Raw genomic sequence first — 11402 nt, forward strand, 5'->3', positions numbered from 1 at the left:
GACCATTGAAATTGTGCGGACAAAGAATTTCCCGATATTTTCGTCGTCGATGATTAAAATTCCAATGTCACGTGGTCAGGAATAACGCAGGTCGCCGGGATGCCGGCGTCGACCGAGCGCACGTCCGTCGAGTACGCGAACACGTCGATGGCGATGCCGGTGCAAATGGTCGAGCAACACGTGCCACTACCTACGAAGCCGAGCTCCGAGCAGTTCTTAGGGGACCTAATATCCGGAACTTATTGCTCCCGTATATTCACCGACTGCGACCGGAAGAAGTGCAGATTGCAGTCGCCCAACTTTCCCGGTCTCTATCCCCGCAATCTCACCTGCTATTACGCGGTAAGGCTCGCTTAAATTGTACCATTGGCAAAAGGCGCGTGATGCGTTTTTATTCTAGACTGTAAAAAATTAAAAAAAAACAAGGTTTATCGCAGGATATAACCGTACGTAATGCTAGTGACAGTGAATTTACCATTCACATTTTATGGAATATCTAATAACGCACAATTTCAACAAAAACTATGCGAGAAAAGATTTAACAATATTCAATAATGTGCAAAAAAAATGTGTTTATAAGAGCGTTTATTTTTATAAATGCGTTTATTTTTCCATCTTCTGTATTTTCCTTCTTAGGTTGCTCATTAGGGAAACGTTTCCATCGTATCAGGCGTATCGTTACGATAATGTATCATCGCTCGAATTAATTTGCACGTCGCCGTGCAGATGCGCGGCAGAGATATACGATCGACATAGTCAGAGAGGGTTCCTCTCTCCAGAGTCTTGACGCGGCTCATATTTCTGTTTCATGCAGACACACCTGCAACGGAAGTCGTAAAAATGGCTCGCTTCCCTTCGCATGCGGTTAACAAATTTTCGGATGGTTCTCTTCCGGTGGCCATTATTTCCCCTTAGCATCTCGCTAGTACCGTGTGAGTTTCCTCGTCACGTAAATCAACGCGAGAGAGACGACTTTCTGGCCGGTATAATTTTTTGTTTGCAGTAGAAAATTCAAAATTGGTCGGCAGCCAAGTACGAAGTTCTGTACGTGAGCAAACGCATCGGCAATATTTTCGCAAAGAATTGGCAAGGTGTCACTTTAATATTGTTAGGACAAATTTAATTTAAAAAGTAAGATAAGAAAAATGATTTGAAAAATTCTTAATCTCTTTTAAGTATTTTTTAAAATTATTTTCTTAATCTCTATCTCTTATTATTATTTTCTTGATCTCTATATATATTTAACTTTTCGTCTCCTTCCCCACTAAAGTAAATTTTATTTTCGTACAAAAGCTATTATTTATGATAAAGTAACCAATGACGATTATAATAATGCCAACATTTGTCATTGCGAGTTGATGTCCCCAAACTAATCAACCTTTCGATACTCAGTCATTCCGATGGACGAAATACATGAAGGTTTCGGTAGAATTTACGGCCTCCCGTTTCAACAACCGGAGGCGGTCATTTATCCTCTTCGTGTACAACTATAGACAGGCGGACACTCGTGGGACTTACGCTAGATAGATTTCGATTACGACTTCGAAGCTCGCAATCTCTATCAGTATATTTCTACTAAGTTTATCTTATTTCGAAAACTGTGATACAACCATTCTGATCTATTCGCGCACTTACGCTCAATGTCGTAAAGTCTCCGATGTCTAGATAAAAATCGATTCGACACATTTTTGCTCTGTTATCTCAATCACGAAGAGTAAATAACAAATTTAAAATTTAGTTATATCTTTCACTAAATAAATTTACATGATTTTTTTTAAATAAAGCGCATTATATCTACTATTCTTTTAAGTTTGAAAAAATATATTCATATCTGACGAAGATTAATACCTAAATAAAAATAATAGAAAAAATAAATTCAACATTCCGTTGCTCTGAAACTTTCTAGAAAAATCGGTTAGGCCTATTTATATCATTCTTAAATACATGGTCATTTTCATAATACATAATACAATAACTTTTTTGGAAAATAAAAATTAACTTTTAATTAGCACAAAAAATAAACGGAAAGGATTAAAACTGATACTATTCGATGTAAACGTATTATTGCAGCTTTTATAATATTTATATTTATATTTATTTTAGTCGCTAAGAAAATATATTCTGCCGCATAATGCATATAAGCATTAAGATAATGACTTTGTGCGAGAGAAGAATATAGCGTGAGTAGGCAGAAATAAATTACTCGTATCTATGTACGTAGGTGAGACAGCATGAAGTGCCGGCGGGCAAACACGCTTTAATACACGTAAAACAGCCCCGAGGTCAATTGGTAGCTGTAAGGGCGCGACCAGCTACTCAGGCCGAGCCGCCGCCCCGGGAGCTACGTCTTTGGCAAGATTGCGATGTCGTTCAGGTACGTAAAGCCACCGCGAAAATTGGATTAGCTGTTATAAATTCGAGACAAAGACGGAGAAAAGAAAGGGCGCGTAGCGAGACAACACGTGACCGGTCTGCCAAACAGTTGCGCTACTTTTGCATAATGATTTTCTGTCAGTAGAAAAATTTTCAAGTTTCGCATTCTCTCTTTACTGTAATCGGAAAAAAGTCACGATTGCGTGATATGTCTGTTGTAGGGCCGATTGTGAATTAAATGCAGCCATACAAATTCAATCACCCTCTTGCGATGATTTATTCTGATTCTATACGGCTTTTTTTCTTCAGAGAAAATCTGTTAATATTTTTCGCGGATCTATATCAATCTTTTCTAATTCTAATATTATTAATGTTAATATATTTTAATCAATTAATGCAAGAATTCCTTAAGATTTAAGAGTAATATTTAATAATATACAAGTAATAAAGAGAGAATAATAAATTCAGTTGGATATTCACACTTATATATTAATTGGACAAATTAGATATCAATATGAGAAAATTATATATATGATAGATCGACGATGATTTTACCGTACGTAGGAACTGATAGATTTATTCTCGAATTACGCATACCTCTTCCATGAGAGATAGATTTAAATTTGCCTTTACAGGATTATGTAACAGTGTATGACGGATACACCACCAGGGAGCCTGTGATCCTAAAATTTTGCGGCGGCGGAGAACCAGTACCGGAGGCCATCAGCAGCGGTCCGGAGATCCTTGTGGAGTTTACTACCTCCCCTTATGGCACCTTCTTACATCCAACGCCGCCCCATTCCCTACATGGATTTCAATTAGAAGTGCAAGTACGTGAGAGAGCTCTTCGCTATAAATTGCATAATGACCACCTTAATTAATGTCTAATCTATCCGTTCCTTCTTAATCGCCCATAAAATTAAACACAATAGATGTGTAGATATAGGTAACATTCTACGAGAGAGAATACTTAGGAAAATTAATCGTGCCTTACGTTTGAACTATAATTCCTGGATACAAGCATTTCTATTTAATAGCTATTTAATTGTTATTATTAATCCTATTAATGCGACAAACTGCGGTAATAAAAGAAAATTACTATGTATATCGAAATAAGACATTATCATAAAAATAATTATACATTCACAACATTCTAACTCCTTAAAGAACTGAAATATAAATTATTATTATCTCTTTATCTTTATCTTTCTCCACTATGAAAAATGGGAAATTTGAGAATTCGTTTCACCTCGTTGATTGCGCATAAAATTCAACGAGCTCCCGTATTGTAGAGTACGAACAACGATATCACCAACGCTCGCATTATCCCGTAAAATTCCCTAACGACACGCCGCAGCAAATACATTCGTATCAGATAGGACCGCAAACACGCGATCGCTCGGGCAATCCGCTCAACCTCCCCATTCTAAGGGGGGCGAATCGGGGCGACGCGAAGTCCAACCCCGGTGCACGCAACGTAAACGCGCGTCGGCTTCCAGGTCACGTTCGTGGACGCCGAATCGCCCACCTACGCCAAGAGTAAACGTTGCGAGTTCTGGCTGAGGGGCACCGGCGGTGGCGTCCTGTCGTCGCCCCGTCATTCACTGCCGAGAAACAGCACGTGCTTGTACCATCTTCGTGGCGCTGGTCCCACCCCGCCGAGCCCGACACCCCCGCGTCCGTTGCCCAAATTTCCGGAGCAGAGACCCGGTACCGTCTGGAGGAGACCGGCCCCGAGACCGCCGCAGCCGCAGTTTCGCGTCTGGTTATCCATCCTCAAGTTCCACGTGGGCACCAATCCGTCCACCACGGACGAGGATTGCTCCACGACGCTGATGGTCTGGGACGGCGAGATGATGCCGCTATCGGAGTGCAACGATGTCGTCTGGTAGTATATTATTTTGCTTTCTCTAATTTTTTATTGCCTTATCTATTTCTGATTATGCCAACTTCTGCTTATCGATTTAATTTTTCAAATCGCCGTAATTTTCTTTATTACCAAACAGCATCTTTGCGAAAGAGAGCCAACGCCACGTGTTTCTGTTTCAGTGAAAAAGAACGTCAACGTTACGCCGAGAGAATGGGCGACCCGATTCAACCCGTTCTTGCGCGTCCCGCGAGTAATACTACATTGCTAGCGAGATACTGCAAGGATAAAGTACCGAAGACTTGCGATCACGCTATTTTGCAGAATACCAGTCGTCCGTGCTCTTTGGGGGAAAGCTTCGTCTCCTCTGGCAGCAGTCTAACTATCGAGATGCGCATGATTGAGTCAACGGCACTTAAGCAAGTATCTTTTTGTATTGAAATTTTTTATTGAAATTACAATATCTTTTACACCGCTATTTAACCGATATTTCACCGTACGCGTGAAAATATTGAAATTATTAAAAAAGATATTTAAATTTATATAGAAAATATATTTTGAAATTAGTTAAATTGAAGTTTAAGTTAAAGTATCGCTTATATCCCATGTTTTAATTGAATTCACTAGACTGCTTGAACTTCTGATATTTGTTTACAAAGTTATGTAACTTCCGTAAGTGATTCCTTAATTAATTGGATTCGAACTAGTAAACAACAATATCGCTATGGATTAATAAGTTCGATTATATCTTATTGTTAGCCGTATCTATATCCTGAAGGATTATATTAATTCCCTAGATTTTCGCGTTATTTCCACAGTAATTCGAGTGCTCTTCAAAAAAATATTTATCTACAGGGAAAGAAAAATAAAAATTGGAAAATGAATACACGAATACAACTGGCTGTGCAAATCGGACAAAATTTAAAAGTACCAAAGATATCTATAAATTCTCAGCCTTCAATATCTTTATTTCAGAAGCAGATCGTGCAAAAAGTATTAATGGGTTATTGAAAAATTTCCAGAGAATGTATATATCAGCAAGTTTCATCGACAAATATTAGTAAAACGATTTTTAAAATTGCATATACGTATACGTACATACACAACTTACGTTTTTTGTAATTCCGCGTTTCATCCGATTTGCTTACAACACTATATCGAATCACCGGAGCGTTACAAGCGAAATATGCGAGAACGTTTTATAGCAATATGACGTGCAATATCTGTCGCAACAGCACGTTTCATTCGTTCGCCGCGCTCTACGCTCTCTCCACCACTACCTACAATATAGATTATTCATAAGAGAGGAAGGATTCTTCCTTTTTTGCCCCGTCCTTTCCCTTGCGAAGGGAAGATAGTGGAATTTAGAGGAATGCCGAGACGCGCAGCTGCCTCCACATCCTCCATTTGCTTAATTTTATACGCACCCATTCCTTCCATCCTTCAAAAATGTTACGTTTATCTCTTGATTTGCATTGCTCCGTGAATATAAAAATTATTTAAATGAATCTCTCTGTGTGTGCATGCCATGCATGAAGAAACGCGAATTTCGATAAGATGCCTTGTACTGTATCGGAAGGTCTTGCATTCCACGAATAATCTAAAGTTATAGGGGAGAAAAAAATTTATAGAATTTTAAAGCCTGTTCAATATTGAAAAACTCATTGTCAATAACAAAAACTGTGCACTATCCGCGTGTAATATCCTAAAATTGGAAATTTTATCGAATGCTAATTAAATCGCGATCACGTCGGTCTTTGTCGCCTTAATCGGCGGGCATTTGCGTCCCCTTCCTCTCTTCCTCCGTTATTTCCCATTTGCTCGCGCACGCGATAATTCTTCAAAGTGCACGCGACGAAGATTTCGATCGGCGTTTCTGTCAGTGAATAATTGAGAATCGGTCTTTCCGCGACTCGTCGGTGACACACTCCTATTCACATTTTACACGCGTTACATTCGCTTATCACGCCACGTGCCGATCTGCCGTGTCGTCGTCCTCTCTATTTTTTTTTTTTTTTTTTTTTTTTTTTTTTTTTACGCGTGTAGACACGGCGTGCTCGATCGACGATGAGTGACGCGCAATGCGGATACATCGCACGGTCCAGTTAATCCTTTCCGCGCCAAGTAAAGCCTATACGGCTTGAGCTTTATAATAAGCTCAGGCCGGTTTAATAACATCCCGGTAACCGCACGGTGCAACGTCTCTCTTCAAGGCCCGTCCCCTTCCATAATCCGCCGGGGTTCGTCGATCTTCATCAGCGCACCGAACCCTACCGGACAACAACACATATTAACCCTTTACTTCCGCGCGCGCGGTTGTTATTACGTTAATACATCCATCCTCGCAGTCGTAAACGCAAGGCGTACTAGCATCTCTAATACTTAATACGATGTTTTTATAAGATTGGAGACATTGCCTTATTACAGAGAGAATAAAGTTATTTCTAAAATTTTTTCTAATTATACTTCTTCTGTACAAATTCTATTTTTTTTTTTTTTTTTTTTTTTTTTTTTTTTTTATTCATTGCTTCATGGATTAATTTCGTAAATATAGCAAATATGCTTTGTATTCGCTTATGTCATACTCGATATAATTAATCTATTTTTTTCAGAACACTTTTGCTTTAATAAATTAATTAATTCGACATAAAATGATTATTTTTTCAGACCCGTCAACTTTCGCGCTCTGTACGAATTTGTCGATCTCCACCAGGATGGCGATCCATACGGTAGCGGACCATGTTCCCGCATCTTTTATAGTCGCAACCGAGACCATTACCCGGATCGTAAATTCCGGGGACCGCGCGATATATTTCTGTACGGTCGTGGAGGGTCGAAGAATATAAGGTAAGAATACGATTCCATATTAATATTACCGTTACGATAGCGAATTAAATATATCTTCAAGTACCAGAGAAAATATTTTGCTTGGATTTGTTTACCGGAAATATGCGTTTACTGTCCAACGTCGATTAATTTCGATATTTGCCGAACACGTGGTTCGCGCGCCTTGAAATTTATGACGAAACTTATAATTATAATCTCGCGTAACAACTTCGTCGATCGACACATTATCGTTTATTCGTAATTGCTCGTTCGCCGATAGAATATCGCAGTTGACAGTTTGACATTATGACAATCCATCGTCTACGGTGGGACCGTATCCTTTCGAAGTACCATTGTGTAGGCTAATGTAACGATATAATGATGCGATAATGACGTCGTTAACTCGTTACCATTCATCAATTTATGGCGGCCCGTTATTAATAACGGCCGTTGTGTCGCCTTGTCATAAAATATATATTGTTTTTTTCCTATCTTCTTTTTCGCGTTCAAACGATTCATAGATGACATATTGCGCAAAAAATATATTATACTATATACTATGTCCGTCGTAATCAAATTATCCGTCAAAGTTTTATCATTTGTATTAATTCTCGTTATTTCGATAAATCCATAGATCGCGTATGAGGCTTGTTGGCAGATTATTGATATATTACGTTGATCAATACGTATTTCTTCATTCACAAATATCAAGCTTCGATATAAAGTTACCTTTATACATAGTTTTTGTATCATGTTATGGTAAACGCATCATCAGAAACAGAAGACTTAAACATTGCTCTCTGTTTCTGGTGATTCATCCCAGATATTATCATAACGAAAACTTATCATGATCTGTATCAATTTATTTCTCAGATCCCAGACATCTTTTCGCGAAATCTTTATAGCTATCATACGACTCACAGAGTCTAGATATCTGCGATAAAGTACGAAAAGTGTCCTCCCTTACGGAACGAATATACACGCTTCGTCTTTGATACGGCCTTCGTACGGTCCTATCGCTCGCGTCGTTCTTTTATTACTGTCCGCGGGATCGAATCTTTCAACCTCGATAAAATATCAGTTAGACTTTACGACAATCGTAAACTGAGCTTTGCGCCGTTAGACCGAGATCTTCCCGTCAGTGAGTAAAAATTTCTGCTGTAACATTCAGCAAAATGCACAGAGAAGAAAGAGTATTTTATTATATAATATTCTAGAAATGTACTCCCTCTTGTAGGTAAACCATCTGCATTCAAAAATTTATCAGTACTTTAGAATGTAATAATACCAGAGATTATAAAAATTAAAAATTTTTCACGTAAATTACGTAAATTTTCGTTCTTTGGACTACTTTTTCATGTACGTTGATGAGTCAGATAAAACGTAAAAACAATCTTATTCAATTTAGTAAAATTGCTATTTGCATTCGCCAAGGAGATTTATTTCCCGATCGGATAGTGAAAGGCAGAAACGTTCTCTGGCGAAAATAATTTGGCTGCAGTGTCCAAAAAGAGAGACCAAAAACTCGGTAATGGTGGTCGCACGTTACCATGATACACCCTTAGAATCACTTTGCGAGCCGCTTTCCGATTAACGAGCGTCCAACCTTCGATGCTCCTCGTAATCTTCCTGCAGTATCGATCACTGAACCGGCTCCTTTGCCTGGCCGGCGAGGCGTGTAGATTCGATTAAGTGCTGAAAGTGCAGGCCAGAACGGGTTTTGCAGCTGCGTGTACCGCTTCGAAGGAGAACACGACGAGACGGTGAAGCTGAGGTTCAACAAGCTCCTCAATGGGAATCGCACCTGTCGCAGCGTTAACAGCACCGATTTCAATAGGCTGCTCTGCGTCGGCTCCGAGAACTTTTCCGTTAAGGTACGTAATAGAAACCTCTGCTAATCGTGATTAAGTTCTACGACAAATTCATTGCATCTCCACCCGCGAAAGTTTTGCAATTAATACGTCATGAAATCATTGATTTATTTTTGGATATTGTGTATAATTAATATTTTAGTTGGAGCTTGTGAAACATGAAAACGTTTTACAAAAAAAAATTGTATATTTATTTATTAAATATTTAATTAAATCATTTAATATTTAAAACAATTGCCATTTGTGTATGTGTGTGTGTGAGTTTAAATATAATCTCGGAAAAGCTAAACTCGAAAATTATGAGCGACGTGTATTACCTTAGTTGGATATGATGAAAGCTACGTATTAACAGCATTGATCTAGTAATTAAAGTTAGTGAGTTTATCGATGCGAGTATCAGCAATCTTCGAATCCCGGTTCGAAACACGATAGACCGAAATAGGCCGACAAGCTTTGAAGTTTCCACCGTACCATTAATACCGACATGAATCAGATCTCAATGTGCACCAAGTTGTATTATTAGTTAGATTTCTAATAACGCGGATATGAGATTGGTGGAACATGGTTTTGAGATTGCGACTCAATGGCATGATTTATCAAGATTCATTTTGCATGCAAAGGACGTTTCTTTAGTCACGTGGCGCACATAAATTGGAAAGCCGTAAATCAAGAATAGGATTCTGAAAATAAATACGGAAGCATCCCTCTTTGCTGCTTATTTTCAGGTGCTCGACTTACCTTGGCCAAACGCGCCGCCCATTCAACGCGATTGTCTTTGCTCGAATCGATCGCTACCTATCAATATCAAATCCACCTCAAACATCGCCGAGGTGCATTTCACCGTTCTATCTATGGACACTTTGGATGATTACAACGATCTCTTCTTCGAAGGCGTCTGGGAGTTTGTCAAGACGGTGCATGCAGAATGCATGCAGAAACGCAGAGTCAGGGGGCCGTCTGGTGAAATTAAATACACATCACCATCCGAGGAAAATGAGGTAAACATGGGGAGGCCTTATATACAGGCTCGCTAGAAACTGACATCTCAGATAATTCTTATTCGTCATATTCTGGTCTTAAAAGGAAAGGTTCGAGAAGAGATAAATTATGTTTGCGTATACGGGATCACGTCTTTCAATAATAGGAAAAAGTTTAACAATAGCAGCGACATTACTTGATTTCTAGCAACAGCTTGAAGAAAAAATGTAAATATCATGAATCTTGATAAAATAAAAAATAATGAGGATAAAAAAATATTTTAAATCGCAATTTTTAATGATTCACTCTGCATATTTATTTATATTTACTCCACCTCAAGCATGTTTCTTTTCTTTTGTCGTTTCTAGAAAAATTGCGAGAACCAGCCGTGGCTAATCGATCCCGGTCCGGGTCAATATTTATACGTGAAAATGCACGGCATAATTATGTCGAACAACACGAAGTGCGCGACCAAGAATCGCATCGTCGTGCACACGGGCGGCGCGATCCACGTGTCAGTTTGTCCAAAGCCACCTGCTGACTCGAGGCATCACGTGGTGGAAATTTTCAGCGACGGTTGGGCCGTCAGCAGTAACGCGATGATACTCGCACCGGGACAGGATCCGATCAGGACCATCGCCGTGGAATTTATCGTGGAAGAGCCAGCTTCCTACACGATCACGTGGCTCGAGCTCACCAGAAGGTAAGAACAATACTTTTACGAGTAAAAGAGAGAAGTGAATGTGAACTCCACAAGTATTATTGGAAGTAGACAAAGTATTTCCGATAAAGCGAGCATAACAGACGCCTTGTAACTGTTAAAGTCTTCACGAATGCAATCTCCTTCTTAAGATCCCTTCATTAAACTTTACCGTAACTTATCTATAACTTCCTCAATCTCCTTCGTGAAGAATAATTCATTGTGGAAAAGAAAATTGCCCTAATAAATACACACGCCGTACATATATGCAGTTGAAAGTTCTCTATAAAGATCTTTCGCGCGGAAATTATATATAAAATATAGAATTTAAAATGTACATCTCATAATGTTTTACATCTCCGCATTACATAAAATATTATAATATTAATAATTGATAATTTCATTTTTCTGGAAAAAAAAATGTATTGCATAAAATTCTACATATAAATTCGATGTAAAATTCTACATAATTTTATGAATTATTATATATAGACATTTTAAAATATTAATAATACAATAATATTACAAGAGAAAATCTCCCTTTATGAAAATTAGATTCAATTCAGGATTTGCCTTGTGCTTTCTGATCTACCTCAAACATAATATTAAAGCTGCAAGGAAGTAGCAGCTATTCGAAAGTGTCTCTCTCTCTCTCTCTCTTTCTCTCTCTCTCTCTCTCTCTCTCTCTCTCTAGAAAACACCTTAATATCCGCTCAACGTCATCTGCCCTCGATTGAGCGGGTTGAAGTCGGGAGAGAGAGAGAGAGAGAGGGAAAGAGAGAAAGAG

The 11402-nt window shown here is 38.7% G+C and overlaps 1 protein-coding gene across 2 annotated transcripts in view; it reads left to right on the forward strand.

Annotated features, from left to right (window-relative positions):
• The window catches only part of LOC115232705, a 158224-nt gene that overhangs the window by 139384 nt on the left and 7438 nt on the right, over positions 1-11402 (forward strand). For both annotated transcript variants that reach the window (XM_029802739.1, XM_029802738.1), the window contains 9 exons: positions 80-342; positions 2222-2374; positions 3009-3203; positions 3873-4261; positions 4423-4659; positions 6908-7087; positions 8793-8940; positions 9663-9935; positions 10284-10618. In XM_029802739.1, coding sequence (XP_029658599.1) covers positions 80-342; positions 2222-2374; positions 3009-3203; positions 3873-4261; positions 4423-4659; positions 6908-7087; positions 8793-8940; positions 9663-9935; positions 10284-10618 — 2173 coding nt within the window. The remainder of the gene's footprint in view (positions 1-79; positions 343-2221; positions 2375-3008; positions 3204-3872; positions 4262-4422; positions 4660-6907; positions 7088-8792; positions 8941-9662; positions 9936-10283; positions 10619-11402) is intronic.

Source organism: Formica exsecta, unplaced genomic scaffold (genome assembly GCF_003651465.1).
Source record: "Formica exsecta isolate Colony F162 unplaced genomic scaffold, ASM365146v1 scaffold149, whole genome shotgun sequence".
In the NCBI taxonomy this organism is placed as follows: domain Eukaryota; kingdom Metazoa; phylum Arthropoda; class Insecta; order Hymenoptera; family Formicidae; genus Formica; species Formica exsecta.